We start from the raw sequence: 19,415 nt of genomic DNA, 5'->3' as shown, positions 1-19,415 counted from the left end.
TTGGAATTATTTTGTTTTAAATTCTGGATTGCTAAGTAGCAAAAGAGTGTTTAGGAATTAGTTTGACTATAGAATTCACCTAATTTACTCTGGTTTGTTTGATCAAGAAATGACTTTAGAAAACTAGGTTTTGTTGATTTTTGTCATGGGGGCTTAGGACTACTGCTACATTGTACTTGACCTTTTGTTCCTTGTTTCTTTATCTTTCAAAAAAGGAGGAGCTCAAAGTCTTGTAGTCTTTGTATTCCTGTTGGCTCACCAGAAAAATATGGTAGAATATTCAAGTTCTTTTATAAAAATGATCAGTCAATTCTTGTATATATAATAAATCATCAGGCCTTGCTAGTTTAAAAGGCATATTTGTGATTTATTTCAAACATCAAACTGAGTAGTAAAGCATTAACTATAGTTAATATTTTGCTGCAGCAGAAAGTAGGAAACTGCATTAAGGTGGCCCATAGGGATAGTGAACCAATTTTTAATATTTGCTAAAATACTTTTCATTAAATAATAAGGTCACTTTGATTGGAAGAAGTGAACTCTACTTTTCCCTTTGCATATGGACTTTAGAAATTTCTTAATTTGACATTCAAGACTATCATTTTATTTTGTGTTTCCATCCTCTTGCCTTACCAACTTTGCCCTAAATATAACACATCACGTGGCTGCTGAACTGGAATGCCTACCCACTCCCTTCCTCTCTCCTCACGTTGAGCACCTGCTGCAGACATTGGGGATACAGCAGTGAACAAAATGGACAAAGTTCCTTACCTGGAGTGTATGTAGTGCTTTCTAGAAAGAAGCAGTGTGGGGGCTCTGGATAAGGGAGGATTAGTTTTTAAGTGGGGTGGTCAGCTAAGTTCTCCAAGAAGGTGACATTGAGAAAAGACCCGAGCGAGGAATTACACTTTGGGGCCATATTGGTCTCACTCCCATCTGTTCAGGTCATATAGTTGTCTTTCTCTGGTGACAGTTTGCATAGGTTTCTCTACCTTTAGTAACTTCAGCTACATGGGTTGACCTCTAATGCTAGTAAAACTTTCTAGACCATGACACTTCTCAACTTTTGTTACATTTTAATAACGTGTGTATGTGTTTTCCCGTGTCACAGTTGCTCAGATGACTTTGTTCTGGCATTTTCAAAGTGTTTGGGATCTATTTGCTTTGGTTTTTCTCAATGATATATTCAGGAAGTATTTGATATTGTATTACATAATGACTTTTTTTTCCTGTTTTAGTTTCTTACTTTAAAAATGGTATGAAACAGGCAATTTGCTGATTTTTGTTTAATTTATTTAAAACCTCCACGCCCTCCAATGGCTTGGGGCTCAAGCTCAGGCCTCATACATGCTGTGCAAGTGCTCTGCCCCTGACCTATATCTCCCAGCCCTTGGAGCCTTTCCTAAAATACAGTTTGGAAGATGAAATTTAAAAAAAAAAAATTTTTTTTTTGTCATATTTATGGTGTACTTTTTTTGTATGTGGTACTAGAGAGTAAACCCCAGGGGCACTTTACCTCTGTTTTATGTTCTGTTATTTTTGTGTTATTTTATGACAGGGCCTTGCTAAGTTTCTGAGGCTGGGTTCAAATTTGCAGTCTTCCTAACTCGGCCTACCTAGTTGCTAGAGTTACAGGCCTGCATCACTGCTGGCCAAGTAATCTGGGGGAAAAAATTGTGTTCCTAAGTCTGAGAACATTGAAGAATGTTTTTTATGTAGATTTGTATCTAGATCAGAAGAGAATGAGTTCTACTTCATTTGTTTAAGTCTGAGAGAATTTTTGTTTCCGACCCCAGAAAATTACCACAACACATACTGGTTACTGTTGAATCTAGGACCTTGAGTATGCTGGGCAAGTGCTGTACTGTGGAGCTGTGTGCCTAACTCTCTTTTTACTTTTTGAGATATGGTCTTGCTGAGTTGCCCAGGCTGGCCTTGAACTTGCGATATTGCCTCGGCCTCCTGAATAGCTAGGATTACATGTGTGTACCACCACAGCATCCATTTCCTCTTTATAAAAGTTGTTGATGTGAATTCATTTATTGAGAAAGTGTTTTAATGTCCAGAGGCACAGTGCAAGTTTGAGGATACGAGGCTCAAAATGTGCTTATAATTGTTTTTTTCTTTTTTGAGGAGATGGGGTGCTAGGCATTGAACCCGGGACCTCTCAGCTCTACCACTGAGCTGTACTGCCAGTCCTTTTACTTTTTTGTGTCTTGTAAAGAGTTTGGTGTATTATCCCAACTTTGAGATAACTGAATCATAATAGCATGACTTGTTTCCCAATTCACAGCTGAAAACACCTTAATTTGGATTAATATTTGCTTTGTTCATTATACATCGTATCATAAGTGAGTACTTTTCAGTGATGGTCATCAACCTGAGAAATAAGCCTGGTCCCACAGGTTAGTCTTGTGGATAACTGTTAAAAGATACCCTATCCTAACTTATTTAAGCAATTTAATGGGTGTTTGAGGCTGGGTGTTGTGGAGCATGACTAATCGCAGTGACTTGGGGATGTGAAGCAGGTTTGCAAGTTTGAGGCCAGCCAGTGAGACCCTGCCTCAAAAAGTAAGGTCTGGGGCTATAACTCAGTGTAGAGTGTCCCTGGGTTCAATCCCTAGTACCAAAAAAGAAAAAGTGTGGTTGAGTGTGTGGTTATTTCAAATATAGTTGGCACATTTGAAACTTAAACTCTTGAAAAAGTTTGAAGTACTGTTACTAGTGCAAAATTCAGAGGAAAGAAGAAACAGTTCATGCCCCAAATTACAATACAGTAGTAGCCCTTTTTCCATTTTCTTTTGCAACTGTTTATGAAATGTTACTTTTTTTTGCCACTTATGGCTTGTAACAGTACATATATATTGAACATCAACTATGTACTAGAGGCTCTTCACAAACAAAAGGAAACAGATAATTTGTATTCATCCAACCTATTGTTTAGCGTTTTGGAAACATTTACCCCTTCTCCCACATAAATGTTTTGTATAACTTATGACAAATCAGTTATGAACTGACCTTAACACCATGCTAATAAAGCATCTTGCATTTTGATGTCTCTTGTCCAGTTTTCCTTATTCCCTTACCCCTTTTCATTTCGTGGAGTCTTTTGTCTGCATTATCTTCCCATTTATACAACCCAGGAAGTCTTCTTATCAGTTGAACAAACCATGAAGGACTGCATGCACAACATTGTCTTAACATGATTGACTGGATTGCTTCTCACCAGTTAATTAGTATGGTTGATCTTCATTTGAACCGTAGCTTTTAATTCTTTGATTATTTTAATTTGTGCTGGGATTTGAACCCAGGGGTGCTTTACACTGAACTATATCCCCAGTTCTTTTTATTTTTAATTATGAGACGGAGTCTTGCTAAGTTGCCATGGCTCCCTAAACTCTTGGTATTTATGGTTTTGAAATAGATGTTTTTTAAAGTATTCAGAAATTGGTGGTTGTCAGTCTTAAAAGGCTTGGGTACTATCTTTCCATCTTAACATTTGCCCACTATTTTCTCATCAAACAGTAATTAGTATATCTGTAGAGCTTTCAAATAACAATTTGCTTGTCGCCTTTCCTACATATTGTTAAAGAGGCTACTGCATTACATTAATTGGGATTCCTATATTCACCAAAGATCATATTTCACAAGAATACACTTTTCTTGAAAAGTGGAGGTTTGTTCTTTGCTGTCCTGTCATTACTTGTCTTCATCCTTTGCTCCAGCTGTTAAGGGATGTTGCTTTAAGTTTGTCCCCAAGGCTTGACTGCCAAGAAGGAAATTCATACCCACTTTAACAAGGTGTGAAGCTTATCTTACAGTTGCTAATGCCTCACTGACCTTTTGGAAAGGCCCTCATCACTCTTCACGTTGAGCAATTTTTCTCCCCTAAGAGCTGACTAAGTTTATTATTTCTGATATGGTCTTCTGTGCAAATGTTTGGGCTGCTAGTATCAGCAGCTGTGATCTAGCATCTATCAAAATTCCTAACTTCCTAGAGAAGTTTTCATTCTGGCATGAGGCCTGGCCTTAACACTAGGAGTGCCCGATTGAAAGCGTGATGTGGCATTTATCATATTCATTTTGGTTTTCTGCTAGCCCTAGTTCATTAGCTGCCAGTAGAGATTGGCATATGTCAGAACCTGGGTACTTCCTGTTTTATTTTTCCCTTCTCAAATTGATATGTTAATATACTGTTCCTCTTGAAAAATTCATATTTGATCTTGACTTAATTACCTTTCTGATCATTACTATTTGTGTAAAAGCTCACTTTGTGTAGTATTCCACTAAGTACAAATATAGTGAGATGGTTTCATTGTTGCCATAAATCTTGTCAAAAAGTTGGCTTTCATTGTTTACTAGATTGATTGATTATGTAGAGACAGGGTCTTGCTGAGTTACCAAGGGCCTCACTAAGTTGCTTAGGCTGGTTGAACTTGTGAGCCTCTTGCCTTAACCTCCTGATTGCTGAGATTACAGGCATGTACCACTACACCTGGCCCAAATAGATCTTTTAAAGACTATCCTTTGAAATATGCATATTTGAAGCCCCCCCCCCCCCTTTTTTGGAAGTGTTAGGGATCCAACTGAGGGTTTTGTGCTGGGCTAGGCAAACCCTCTACTGCTGCGCTACATCCCCAGCCCTTTTTATTTTTTGAGACAGCCTGGCTGGAAGCTCAACCTCCTCAGTAGCTGGGGTTATGGCTTGTGCTACTACCCCCTGCTTATTAAGCAATATTATAATATTTTATCTTTTTTTTAAAGCCAGCTCACCACATTGAATAAATAAGACTGGCAGGTTTTCACACATTCAGTTGGCATCTATTAGGACCTGATCCTAGTGAAATATTTGCCCAGTTTGATCACTCTTTACCACATTGTTTATTACTAAGGTTCATTGTGTTGGATTCTTTTTTTTTTCCCCCATCCATTTTCATAGTTACTTGATTGTGATAGAGTGGCTGTTAACTTCTAGTTCTTCATAAGTTTTGGTTGTACTAAAAGTTCCATCTTTCTTGGGGTAGTTCTGTGTCCAGTTATAAATCTTTTGGACTTCTGTCATCTTTGAAGTGTTATGTTGCTATACTAAATATCATACAGTGATAACCTTCGAAATACATTCCTGATCACAGAACAACCTTGTAATTCTGAAGTGACCTCTACGAATACCACTAAAAATAAGTGGAATTAGCAGTTTATGCGCTCAAATTTGAGTCAGTGGTGAAATTGTTTTTACTATGAATTTACATTACATGTGGATGTTATTTGATATAAATACTAGCCAAATCAATGTGTGGCTGTTGACATTCGCCTTCTTCCTTAATAAAATCAGGAGTTTAAGTTGTATTTCTTTGGAGTATATACATATGTAAAGATGGGACTGTGGCTCAGTGGTAGTGCACTTGACTAGCATGTGTGAGGCTCTGGGTTTGATTCTCAGCACCACATAAAAATGAATAAAGGTTTTAAAAAAATGGGACTTATTTCCTCCCCCAAAAGGATTTTATTTGGATTTTAAACAAAATTACTGTGTCAAAAAATAAATTAACTGTTAAGAGTATGGTTAAGAAGTTGTATAGTTTGTTTTGGGGGTTGGTACTGAGGATTGAACCCAGGGGCGCTTAACTACTGAGCCACATACCCATCCTTTTTTGTTTTGTTTTGTTTTGTTTTGAGACAGGGTCTTGCTAAGTTTCTTAGGGCCTCACTGAGTTTGCTGAGGCTGGTTTTGAACTTTCGATCCTATTGCCTCAGGCTCTCAAGCCTCTGGGAATACAGGCATGTACCACCATGCCCAGCTAAGAAGTTATATAGTTTTGACTCTCAAGAATTACTATGAACAAAATATAAGCTGGTTTTTTTGTTTTGTTTTGTCATTATGTTTTATGGCCATTTTGTAGGAAAAGGCGGTTAGTCTGTTGTAATTCTTTTAGTGCCAGCTACTTTTGTTGTTGTAAGAGTGGCACTAAGCCTAAAAACACATTAACAGTTCTAACATATGCCATTTCTCTCCTAGGTTTTGGCTTGGTTTGAAGAAGGAGAAGAAACAATTACAGCCTTTGTAGAACCTTTTGTAATTCTACTTATATTAGTAGCCAATGCAATTGTGGGTGTATGGCAGGTAAGCAAAGACTACTGCATTGCTAAGTTTTAGTAATTTATGTAAGGTATTTTAAATTGCACTAATCTTTGTTATCTTTTTCCTAATATATTGAGTAAAAAATGTAGGAAGTGTACGTGATTTTTCGTTTGTTTAATGATAAATTTTAGACCTGTCATGGATGTATGTTTTGCTATTCAAATTGCTCATCCTTCATGGTAACAAGGAATTAAGAACATGGATGAGAAGCCAGGTGTGGTGGCACATGCCTGTTGTCCCAGCACTTGGGAGGCTGAGCCTGGAAGATTACTTGAAATCAGCCTGGACAATATAGCAAGACCTTGTCTCAAAAGAAGGAAAATGGAAGAGAGGAGCTGCACTGAGGAAACCAGGAAATATGAGGACCCAAATCTGTCATTATGTTTCCCAGTTATTTTCTGTGACATACTTCACAAACTCAACATCTGTATTCTCCTTGAATTTTTAGGTGACTTTAGCTATAAAAATTGTTTGAACCCTAAATTGTTTTAAGTATTGGGCTTTTGGGCTTTTGATGGATGTAGTCACCTCTTTGGGGACTAAAATAGAGTGTGCCTGTCAGTCTTAAAGTGAAAGCATCTTATAAATATAGTCCTGTTGGAATTGTAAACCTAATTTTATTAATAAATATTTTATGGGCTCATGTGGAAAGATAGTACTTTAAAAAAATTGAGCCTTACACATACTAGTCAAGCAGGCAGTCTACCACCAAGCTATATCTCCAGCACTTAAAAGAAAATTTTCATTGTGTTATTATGTTCCTCTTTTATTTTACTTATTTGTTTATTGTGGTGTTAAGGATTGAACCCAAGGCCTCATGCATGCTAAGTTCTGAATTATACCCCCAATCTCTCATTGTATTGTTTATTGGTGGTTTGTACTTTTTATTGTGATAGTTACTTCATGCACATTCCCATTTATTTCATCCTTCCTATTATCTTGCTATCATACTCCCATTTGACATTTGGGACACTGAAGTTCAGAATGATAAGAATGACTTATCAAAAGCCTATACATGTATTATGTAGATTCTTGGATTTGAACCCAAGCCCAGGCTGATTTGATCTGAATTCCAAAATGAGTTTAACAGTTTCATAAGACTTTTTGTTGTCTTCATTTTTTTAAAAAAGTAACATTTTTATGAAGAGTAATAGAATACTGCTTATTTCCATAGTATCCTGGATGGTGTGAGCATACTTAAGGGTTCTTGCCTTCTGGAAATAAATTATAATGTTAGGTAGTGTTGTGAGGTACCTGTCATTTCTGACCAGTGTCATCACAAGCGATTAGGAACTATTAAGGAGTCTTGTAGGAGGAGGCTGGGGAGATGATTTCAGCAAAGGAGGAGAACGAGAAGGATACGGGTTTGTTTGAAGGAGGATAGGCCTATTTGGATTTGCATAGGAGATGTAAATGGAGCGATGGGGATTGTAAACTTGGTAGAACCAGGGGAAACCTTAGATATCCTGTAAGTTATCCTTTTGTTTGTAATAAGTTAGGTGTGTTTGTATTACGCCAAGGCTACTCTTTTGGGGATAACTGGTGTAAAGCTATGATTATCTCTCACATTCTCTGCACTCTAAATATTCCTTTAGATAGTTTGAACTGAGTGGGGAAAGATGTTATTAGGTGATTTTAATTGTTGTCTTCAGGGTTTGAGATGTAGGGTATCTGATTTAAATGGACTTTTGTAGTTTTAGTAGTAGCAAAATATAGAGCCTGTGGAACATTTCCTTCACCTTAAGCAATCCAGTTTCGTTCTCCCTGACATGACCTTAAAAAATGAGAATTATATGATTCATAACTGTTTTTTAGGGGCCTGGCCACAGTGGTGCACACCTGTAACCCCAACTATTCAGGAGGCAAGTTTGAGGCTAGCCTCAACAGTTTAGCAAGACTTTGTCTCAAAATAGAAAGGTCTGGGGATGTAGCTGACTGGTAGAGTGCCCCTGGTTTCAATCCCTACTATGGTGTGGGGGGACTTTGTTTCAAATTTGACTAACGGAATAGCAACAACATTCCAGATTTATTCTCCCTCCAATATTAGTAACATTTGAATTTAAATTATAGTAGTAACATTAATTATGGTTAAATATACTAATATTTCTGCTTATTAAAGGTGATCCAGATTAATTACTTTTTTAATTACATTTGATGGGATTGAAAGTAATTTTATCATAAGTTTTCTAAATGTAAGGTCTCATACTTTTTCAGAGGTACACTCATAAATGTGGCATACATGATTTTAGCTTTGAGTTTTGTGTCATTTAGGTTTACGTACTTAGTAGTGATGATGAAATTCTAGTAGTTCATTGATCTTTACCACTGAAGTGATACTTCTTAGGATTTGTGACAACTTGATTTTTTAAAATTCATCACTCAACCTTTATAATGTGCCAAAACGTTGTCTAAGCATTTTACAGAAAACTTAATTCTCACAAGCCTTCCTTGAGGTAGTTGTTTTGTAGGTAGTAAAACCTGCATGTTGTGTAAGTTATTCACAGTCACATAGCTGTTAAGTGGAACAGCCTGGATTGAACCCAGCAGCCTAACTTAAGACTGTTCTGCCATGTAGCCTTTCATTGAGACAGTTGATATAAATGGTGTGGGTGCATATGGCTGGAGTTGAGGCTGTTTTTTTCAGTGTGCTTAGGGACTTCAGGTTCTGTAACCTCTTTTCCTTATTATGGTTTTTCCCTTTACCCTTCTTGGGGTGTTTTTCTTTTCATTTTTAATCCAAAATCCTAAGTGTCCTTGTAAAATGATTGACATCTTAAAATATGAATTGTTTAATACAAACTTCATTAGTATGCTTCCCCCCCTTTTAGATTTAGATTAAAATTTAAGTTCCTGGCCTAGAAATAATACTTGCAGTGGCAGGCAGGTGTTTATTACACTTTTCTTCTGTTTTCTTTCATTTAGGAAAGAAATGCTGAAAACGCAATTGAAGCCCTTAAGGAATATGAGCCTGAAATGGGCAAAGTGTATCGACAGGACAGAAAGAGTGTGCAGAGGATTAAAGCTAAAGACATAGTTCCTGGTGATATTGTAGAAATTGCTGGTGAGTCAAGTTTGTCATTTTTTTCCTATTTTGTATTTTTGAATGTAGTCTTTTTCTCAAGGCTGATAATTATATTTAAAATAATTACTTTCATATATCAATTGTGTTACATTTTAGTGCCATCCAAACATTCTGTTCTTTTTCTTTCCCTTTTTTTTTTTTTTTTTTTTTTTTCCTTTAGAATTAAAACCCGGGGCTCTATCAGCCAGCTGCATCCCCAGTCCTTCTTATTTATTATTTTGAGACAAAGTCTTGCTAAATTGCTGGGGCTGGTCTTGAACTTGTGATCTTCCTGCCTCAGCCTCCTGAGTCACTGGGATTACAGGCCTGAGCCCAGCAACATTTGGTTTTCTGTAAGATTATTTCAGTGTGTTTGGGCAGTTCCTTTCATACTGTTGATAAGGCAGGGTTTTTTGTCTTTTGAGGTGGGGTCTTGCTATGTTGACCAGCTGGTCTCAAATTCCTGGGTTCAAGTGATACTCCTGCTTCAACCTCCCCAGTAGTTTGGACTGTAGGTGTGGCCATCATGCCCGGTGAAAGTTTTTGTATTTAAACAAGTTGTTTTGAGTTATTACACTTACTAGTTTAGATACATCGTAAAGTTTTAGTGCTAGAGAGGTAAAACTTAAATGTTGATTTGACAATACAGTGAGCAGTTCCTTAGAATACTATTTAAGGGCTATGTGGTTTATTTCTTGTTTTTGGTTCTTGGCACAAACATTAAGTCATACTTTTAACAATTTATCAAATTGAGTTAAGGGTAATTTCATTACCCTGAAAGCCACGCTCATGGTCCTCAATACCATGTATTCAGATAGCTCAGAATCGGGCTGTTCCTGAAACCAACTCAGAATAAAGTGTTTCATTCGTTTGTCTTAAAAAGCTTTTTATTTAGACATAATTGCAAATGTAAAAGTTTTAAGACAGAGAATTAACACATAACCTTTCCTCAGATTCTCCTAATGTTAATATTCCATTTCGGTGTATATGCACACGCACTTCCTGAACTGTTTGAGTGTATATTACAGATGTGATGCCCCTTTACTCCTAACTTCTTCAGTGTTTATTTTATAAAATGGATGTTCTCTTATCAACCTCAGTGCCATTATGGAAATTGGAAGATTGTCACAATACTCTTATCTATAGGCCTTATTCAAAATTACCGTTAACATTTTTCATAGCAAAAAAAAAAAAAGTAGCAAATTAATAGTTCAGAATGGTTGCAGAGTACAGAAGCACACACCTATAATCCCAGATGCTCAAGATCCTGAAGCAGGAAGATTGTAAGTTTGAGGCCAGCTTGGGCAAGTTAACAAGACGCTGTCTCAAAAATAAAAAACCCTGGGGGGGATGTATGTAACTCAGTGATAGAATGCTTGCCTAACATTCCTGAGGCCTTGGGTTCAATATGCAGTACCACCAGACAGGGGGATAAAATGGGAAAGAAGAAGAAAATAGGTCAAAATGGGGAACATTAGACACAGGGAAGCTATTTTAGTAGGCAAGAAATAATGAGGGCAAGAGATAACTAGGGCAGCAGCCTTAAGAATAATGTAAGATGTTAGGAGTTTATCAGGGTTGGTTCTTAAGCATGCATGCACATTAGAATCATTTGGGGCTACTCTTTACCAGGTTTCAAACCAAAATATTAATTAAATGTCCCTTTAGTATGGAATTGTAGTCATGTGTAGTTTGAAATGTCAGCCTCTGATATAAGTGCAAAGGAACAGGTTTGGATCACTGAATGGATGTAGAATCAAAGATGTTGATAGGATTCTAGTTTAGGTGACTGGGTCAGAGTAACTGAGAAAGACAATGACAGGAAAATAATTGTCATTCCACAAATATACATGGTAGGTTGGGTTGCAGATGGCCTTGCCTGTATATGTTTATGTGATTGTTTGGCTTTGTTCGCCATTTCTCCAACTTCATCTGGGAATACATTCTCAGCCTGTCAGATTGAGAATATTTTATGTATTGGGTCTTACGTGAAGACTACAGCCAGTGTCTCTTCTGCCTTGAATCAGAAGAATCTGAATTCTGGTTCTTGGTGGTCTTTACCATCTTGCTAGGGCATTCTAACCACCTAGTAGACTGAGAGAATCCTGGAGTCTTCCCTTCAGGATTTGTCTCTGAAACCATTGGCTCTGATCCCAAAGCACATCCAAGTCCATGAACTCTGTCTCCTTGGTCACCACACTGCCTGTCCTCTCTCCCCTAGGGAAACCCTGGCTTCCCTTGTTGACATCTTTAATTCCATCCTCTGTGCAGCAGAGTGGTTTCTTAAAGGACATGTCATCTGTTCATCTGCTAAAACACTTAAGTGGCTTCCCCATTGCTCTGGAAATATGAAATTCTTTCTTTGACTTAATAGAACTTGTGTGTCCTTGCTTACTTCTGTGATTTCATGTTATGCAATTTGTTTGTGCTCCAGGCATACAGACTTTTTCAGTAGTAACAAATTTCCTAACTTTTTTTGGTTAAGTTTGGTAAATCCTAGAGACGTTATTCATTTGCCCAATACATTGATCACACAGTGGAGAAACTATTTGTAACACTGATCTATCTGATCCTTCTTGTATACTATATAATTCCATTCTTTGTATTATAGTTTTATATGTTGCATTTGATAGTTTTGGAAGGACAGAGAATGGTTGATCCATAGTGTATGTGATCTGAGATTCCTAGTCTTCTAGAATCTTTCTTTTTTTAAAAAAAATTATCTAATTCCCATCCTACCCCCCCACCCCCAGTACTGGGAATTGAGTCTGTAGTTACACCCCTAGCCCTTTATTTTTTGAGATAGGGTCTTGCTTGATCAGTTTCTGAGCCTAATCTAGAGCTTGTGATCCTCCTGCCTTAGCCTCTAGAATCACTGGGATTATCTTTTGTTTTTTTTTTGGGGGGGGGGGGCGGGGTACCAGGAATTGCGGCAGTGGGTCGGGGGCCCACTTGACTACTGAGCCACATCCCCACTGAGGGTCTCTGAGTTGCTTAGCACCTTACTGGCTTTAAACTTGCCGTCCTCCTGCCTCAACCACCTGAGCCGCTGAGATTACAACTGTCACCACCATCCATTTCCATTGCTTTTTTCATCATCCCTCAACTTGAAAACAGTATACCTATTAAGAACTCATTTTCCATTCTCCTCTTTCCTTGGCTCCTCACAATTATTTCCTTTCAAGATTAAAAACAAAATTAAAAAGAATTTTTTTAGTTGTAGATGGAGAGATAGCTTTTTTATTTTTTTGTTTTTATTTGGTGCTGAGGATCAAACCCGGTGCCTCACACGTTAGGTGAGCACTCTACCACTGAGCTACAACTCCAACCCCTAAGAACAAATTTAATACTCAGAAAACCAAGTTTGATACTCAGAACAGATGAGTTTTAAATCCCTTGCCCTTCATCTTGGTGAATATAATATCTACTACTAGGCAGTACACACATTTAAATTCTTTTCCCTTTTACCAGTTTCTGAATCCTTAAGGGGGAGTGTCACCTTGACAGTTGATACCTTCTTGCTGAGCCTGTCACATGTTCTCTAAAATCGGAAGTAGAGGGTAGGTTCAGTTAATGTGAATATGCTTATTCAACTTGCTGTGCAGAATAGATCATTGCCATCTGTGCATGTGGTCAGTAATAGCTGAACTTAAAATGTGTGGATACAGTGATAACCTTGCAAATTTATTTGATTTTTTTTTTTTAATTTATTTTTTTTAACTGTCAATCACTGCAGATAAACCTACCCTTTGCAGTTGAGGAAAATGAGTCTTTATGGCTTATTTCCTCCGCCCTTCAACTAGTTAATTTGTTAGATGCGTACTGGGTAAATATGGTAAATGTATACATAGTGTGTCAGTCATTTCACCTATACCCAGGTCACCATTTTTTTAAAGGCTTTATTGAGACAATGGTCCTCATGTCATTAACTTTACTCTTTTAAAGAATACAGTTAAGTGTGGTCACAGAGTTACATAATCATCATTATCTAATTCCTTAACATTTTCATCCTCCCATGAAGAAACCTCATCCCTGCTAGCAGTTGTTCCCTCTGCCATCATCTTCCCAGTCCCTGGCAACCAGTTTGTGGTTTGATGGATTTACCTTTTCTGGTTATTACATACAATATATGACCCTTTGATATTAAAATGTTCTTTCTTCCATATTTAACCTAATAATTCAGTTTTTGGAAACCATAGAAGTGAACTTCTGATTTTTTTTTTCTTGTCAAAGTTTTATTGTCACCAGTATGGTGGCACACACCTATAATTTGCAGCTGCCTGGGAGGCTGAGGCAGGAGGTTTGAAATTTGAGACCAGTGTGGGCAACTTAGCAAGACTCTGTCCCCTAAAAGAGGGAAAAGTCTTATTGTCTACCTAAACTGAAAGGATAAATGGCATAAATTGTGCTTTTACACATAATAGGGATTGAACTGGGGGTTGGGAGGGGTACTCAACCACTGAGCCACATCCCCAGCCCTGTGTTGTATTTTATTTAGAGATAGGGTCTCACTCAGTTGCTTGATGCCTTGCCCTTACTGAGGCTTACTTTAAACTTGAGATCCTCTCCTCTCAGCCTCCCAAGCTATGCTTTTATTTGTACTATAAATTGGGCATGAAAAGGTCATTATATATGAAGAATAGAGAATATTGTAAATTATTTGGAGATTGAAAATGTACTGACTTGTGTTCCTGATGCTTTCAGGGAGAAAGATACCTTTTTGTAGTCATTGTTTATAATGTTAAGCGTCATCTCCTGTCTGTAAGTGATAAAGTTCTTTTTGTCAGCCTTTGGAAGATAATTGGTAGAATGGTTCAGTTGAGTTTTTTGAAGGCTAGGCTGGACTGGTTTTGGGGCAGGGAGATTTGGAAGGCATTAAGGAAATTAAATTCTAGATGTCGCTATACTAGTTAATAACCTTTCCAAGGAGAAATTGTCTTAGTATCTATTACAGATGCTTATGTGAACCTTAGTTTTATCTAGAACACAGGAGCCAAATAACATTTATTTGGTTAATAAATATTTGGAGATAATGACCCACATATTCCTCTTCCAAAGCCAATTTTTTATTATCTTAGTGCCGGAAAATAGTTCTCTAGATGAATGGAAACCAAAATTGTGTATGATTTTATTTTTCCCCCCAGTGCTGGGGATTAAAACTCAGGGCCTCACACATGCTAGGCAAGTACTCTAACCACTGAGCCACATGCCCAACCCCTGTGTAGGATCTTAAAAGAAGTGTACTTTGGTGTTATTTGCTGGTATTATAAAAGTGAATCAAGTGATAGTTAAAAAAAGTCCCAATTTTAGCATTTGGGGTGGTTTGAGTATATATCCTGGGGGTTATTTATTGATTTCTCAAGGGCACTGTTTTCTGGATTGTTTTAAACAAATTTCTTGTATCTTGGTAACCTGGGGTTGTCGGATAGCACAAGGACATAAATATCCTCAGATGACTTCTGTCCTGTAGTATACTCTGAAGCGAATTCTGTTGTGATTATGTAAGTGATAGAAATGACACAATCTTAAATAAAATTGCATTTGCTTTAGAGCTGTAAGAAATTTGTTTCCTACAGCAAAAATGAAATGATGGGCTGTAGTGCTAACAATATTAAAATATATTCAAGAATAGAATAATTCTTAAACTTGACTAGTACTTAAAGGAAGATGTGTTTTACTTTTGATAGTAAACTAAAATATATCTGATTATAGTTTGATCATGAAACTTAGACTGATTTTGCTGTTGGGATTGGAGCAATCTTGCTTTGAATGTTCAGCAAATATTTAATCCACACCTGCTGAGCTCCCGGATGCTATAGAGCAGAAGCCTTGACAGAGCTTGTTTTGAAAAGGGCCAGCTAGTAAATATTTGAGGCTTTTTGTCCCACATCCAGTCTGTTTGGCAAAATCTTTTTTTTTTTTTTTAACTACCCTTTTTAAAAATGTAAAAATGAGGACTTTTAAAAAGGCGGAGTTGGGAGGGGCAGGTTTGGTTGTACACACCTGTAATCCCAGCAACACAGGAGGTTCAAAGCAGGTGGATCCCAAGTTTGAAGTCAGCCTTGGTAACTTAGTGAGACTCTGTTTCAAATAAAAAAATAAATGTGATGTGACTGGGGATGTAGCATAGAGTGTAGAATACTTACCCAGCATGTGCAAGGGGACTGGGTTTATACCTAATACTTCACTGGGAAAAAAATGTGTCTTAAGATTTCGCCAGCAGTTTTGGCATGCTTAGAGCAACACTTCTCTAACTTGATATGCATAGAAAGCTCCTAGCGATTTCATTAAAAGGTACATTTCAATTCTGTAGTTCTGAAATGGGTCCTAGTTGTTTGGCATTTCTAACAAGGTCCCAGGTGGGATAACTCGGTATCAAGGCTTTAGAGTAGTTCTTGATGATTTCTAGATCACAGTTCTTTTGAGAATTTACAGACTCTGTGTACTTTCCTCAAAGAACATATTCAAAAATCTTATACATGATTTCAGGAAGTTTATTTGTTCTCTTTCCTGGAAGTTTGTACCAGGATGCTAGCTAGCTATTTGGTTTTAACAATCTATATAATTATGATCTGATTTAAGCAGTTTACCTAGTGTTGATAAGGCATTGTAAGAATGAATAGTTTTTACTTATTCTTAAATGATAAGCAGAAGCAAAGAGGTATGACCAAATAAGGTGTTGCGCATGATTTATTCTTGTTCGTTTTTCCCCCTTGTGTGGAGTTATTTTACAGTGAGAAGGATGGGAGAGCTGGAGCACAAGGGCTCTTTAGAGATGCAGGTTGAGACATCTGTATCCAGATGACTGAAAAATTTTAAAAAATCTTTTTAGTTGTAGATGGACACAGTAGCTTTATTTATATGTGGTGCTGAAGATCCTACCCAGTGCCTCACACATGCTAAGCAAGCATTCTACCACTGAGTTACAAACTCAGCCTTACTACGTTTGTTTTTAAAACAGATGTAATTCTTCATCTTAAAGCAGAATAGCAAAATAGTATAAAACAAAAAAATCAATGCAGGTATTTAGAAATAGTGACTTTTGAGACCTAGGGTCCCTCAGAACTGTTGGAATAATTTAATATATTAAGAACCCAGAAATGAGGCATTCTGGGAGGTCTCTCCAGCCATCAGACCATGATGGACCAGTCGATCTTGAAACTTGACCTGATTTCATGGGGCTGGCATTTCCTGATTTCCTGTAATTACCTCCTCCCCCTTCCCATGACTCAGTGGTAGTCACAGTACCAGTAAGTGTCAACCTTTCCATTCTTGCCACTGAGATTATGATTTTGGAAAAAGTAGGATGGGGTTCATTTTTCTTGAATTTAATTGAAGATCATGACTTTTGAAAAGTAAGCAAAGTACCATTATAAGGTTAAGAGTTTCAGGGAGATGGCAGGAATATGAATTTGGTGGGAATCACAGCCATTTTATAAGGAATTCTTCTATGAATGTCCTCCAAAATTAAAGTGCTTGCACAAAAGTATTTGCCCTGTAGCATTGTAATAGGAAGAGTTAGAAACACCTAGATGGCCTTGAAAATGGAGACTGATTTGAGCCTGTAGTGTGATTGTATGATGCTGGGACCTTGAAAAGTGCCTCCCTAATAAACTGAGAATTGGAGATAACAGCATGTTTCTTGTGGGCAGTTGAAAGGTCGAAGTAGTGACCTACACAGCCCCTACAGCAAGTGCTTGGTATAGAAGCAGGTTCTCTAAGATTGTTACTGTTCAGCCAAAAAGAAAGGATGAGGCAGATCTGTAAGTGTTACACATAAAGAATGATCTAGCCAGTTGTGGTGGCACATGCCTGTGATCCCAGCAGCAGGAGTTCAAAGCCAGCCTCAGTAACTTAGTAAAATAAAATAAAAAATAAAAACAAAATAAAAAAAAAAAAAACACTGGGAATGTGGCTTAGTGGTTAAGTGCCCCTGGGTTCAGTCCCTGGTACAAAACAAAAGATTGATCTAGAAGGTAACTACTGTTAACAGAGTGTGTATTGTTGAATAAAGGAAAGGAGAAGAACAGGGTTTAACCTTTTTAAAAGCATGTTTTACTTTTATAAATTAAAAAAAATTCACATTGGGGGGTATGCCAGATGCTGTACACTCTAGCCTTGGGTGGCCCGTGGCTTCCTCTACACATCTTAATTCGTGGTTATCATGCTGCCTCTTATTCCTCTACTGATTGGGAACTTACCTGCATAGAACCAGCCAAGTCATTTTTTAAAATCAGTTTTATTATAAAATATTTCTCATGACTTAAAATGTACTTGTCTGTTTTAGTCTAACTATAGAACTTAATCAACTGTTAAGTATTATTAAACCTCATTTAACCCAGCTAAGTCTCAGATCTCTTTGGACCCCGATTTTTCATTGTTTGTGAATTTGTGCCATTCTTCAACTTGATAAAAGTCTTTTGATGCTTATTTATTAAAGAAAATGTGAGCTTGCAAGCATTTTGTTCATTGATGAGTATTTTACTTAGCACTCATTGTGCATTGGGTACCTTGCTAGGAATTAGGAAATCAGTGGTGGCCCAGAGACTCTGCCTTCATGAATCTTTTGGTCTCTCTCTGTGGTCCATCCTAAGGGGTAGCCTTTTGAGACTGCAAGGAAAGCCTTGCTTCTCCCGCACCCCCACAGTGCTGGGGATTGAAACCAGGGCCTTGTGCTTGTGAGGCAAGCACTCTACCAACTGAGCTACATCCCCAGCCCGAAAGCCTTGTTCTTTAGGGGGAGGAAATAGAGGGTCTGTGAGTACCCAGAAGGCACCATGAGGAACTGAAGACCATTGTGTTGAAGTTCAGAGAGGAGAATAGTGAGGGGTAGGCAGCAGTGGTCATGTTGTGAACTGTGGTTGGAGACTAACCTGTATCTCAAGTCTAGTAGGAAGAAGCATTCAAAATACAAAACAGTGGCTTCACATTAGCTTTTGTTTTGGGTACCAGTATTGAACTCAGAGGTCTTTACCACTGAGCTACATCCCCAGACTTTTTTATTATTTTGATACAGGGTCTCCTTAAGTTGCTTAGGGCCTTGCTTAGTGACTGAGGCTGGCTGAGCTTGTGATTCTTCTGCTTCAGCTGTCCATCACTGGGATTACAGGAGTGTGACCCTGCACCTGGCCACACTGGCACTTTTAAAAAAAGAACACTACCCCCTCCTCAAAATGAGATTGGGGCCAATGTAGCATACACTGTGGTGCTCTGTAATGATGTTCTTACTCACCTGAGGCCTGGAAGTAGCTTTGAGTAATAAACAAGTAGTGTAAATGTTTGAGTCACAGTTAAATGTTTAGGGATAGTTAATTTTGTTACAACTTGCTTTTCCCAGAGCAGTTTAAACTTAAAAAACAATAGTGGAGGAAAAGATTGGGGCCCACTGGTAGAGCACTTGTCTAGAATGTGCAAAGCAGTCCCCAGCACCACTCTCCCCCCAAAAAAAGTGGCATTTAGAAAACAATTTCTGATCTTATATAGTTTTCTCTTAGAAAAGATTTGAATAATTCTCTGAAATTTTCCACTGTAAATTATACATAAATGATTAATAGATGTTTGCTGCTGATTTTAAACATTGGTATTTATATTTTATTTAAGTGATGGAAATAGTGTTTCTCATGGCTTATGAATAGTTATTGTAAAGACATCTTGCATTCAGTTCTAAAATGTGACAAAGTAATAATCTCCATTAAGTGATTCATACTCTTGGTAACCCTAACCTAAAGTATACTCAGGATTTTTGTTCAAAGTGGAAATCTTCATTGAAATGGCAAAGGAAAGGGACACGGATTGAAGGAGCAAGATAGCTCAATTTAAAAAGTGTTTGGGGCTGGGGATATAACTCAGTTGGTAGAGTGTTTGCCTCGCAAGCACAAAGCCCTGGGTTCAATCCCCAGTACCGCAAAAAAAAAAGTGTTAGATGTTAAAGGAAGGTAGTTTAATAACATATTCTTTTATTATACCTCCCTCAACCCAAAGAGACAGAAAAAAATTTTGGAGAAAAAAATTGCAGAGCTTTCTCTTGGCAAGAGTAAGAATTTTCCACTACCACTTGCCCTAAGGGCATTGACATGCCCCATCAGGGAAATATTACTGGATGTGATCATCAGAACAATACTGCTTGCTCCTCAGGCACAAACCCTCTGTCTGAAATTCACAGAACAAAAGTCTTTTTTGGAAAAGTATTCCATGGGTCCTTCATGGATCTTTTAA

The 19,415-nt window shown here is 37.6% G+C and overlaps 1 protein-coding gene and 1 non-coding gene across 3 annotated transcripts in view; both read left to right on the top strand.

The window, feature by feature from the left end:
* The window catches only part of Atp2a2 (ATPase sarcoplasmic/endoplasmic reticulum Ca2+ transporting 2), a 53,669-nt gene that overhangs the window by 3,277 nt on the left and 30,977 nt on the right, over window positions 1-19,415 (top strand). For both annotated transcript variants that reach the window (XR_007109706.1, XM_047559843.1), the window contains exons 4-5: window positions 6,017-6,121; window positions 9,062-9,200. Coding sequence is in view for 1 of the 2 variants with exons in the window: in XM_047559843.1 (XP_047415799.1) it covers window positions 6,017-6,121; window positions 9,062-9,200 (244 nt within the window). In the remaining variant the exon portion in view is untranslated. The remainder of the gene's footprint in view (window positions 1-6,016; window positions 6,122-9,061; window positions 9,201-19,415) is intronic.
* On the top strand, window positions 19,034-19,107 carry Trnaa-cgc (transfer RNA alanine (anticodon CGC)). Its single transcript has one exon. It is a non-coding gene; the product is annotated as a tRNA-Ala (tRNA).

The sequence above is a fragment of the Sciurus carolinensis genome, chromosome 8 (genome assembly GCF_902686445.1).
Source record: "Sciurus carolinensis chromosome 8, mSciCar1.2, whole genome shotgun sequence".
Taxonomy (NCBI): Eukaryota; Metazoa; Chordata; class Mammalia; order Rodentia; family Sciuridae; genus Sciurus; species Sciurus carolinensis.
Note: the sequence above shows the minus strand (reverse complement) of the source record. Positions and strands in the feature narration are given on the sequence as shown.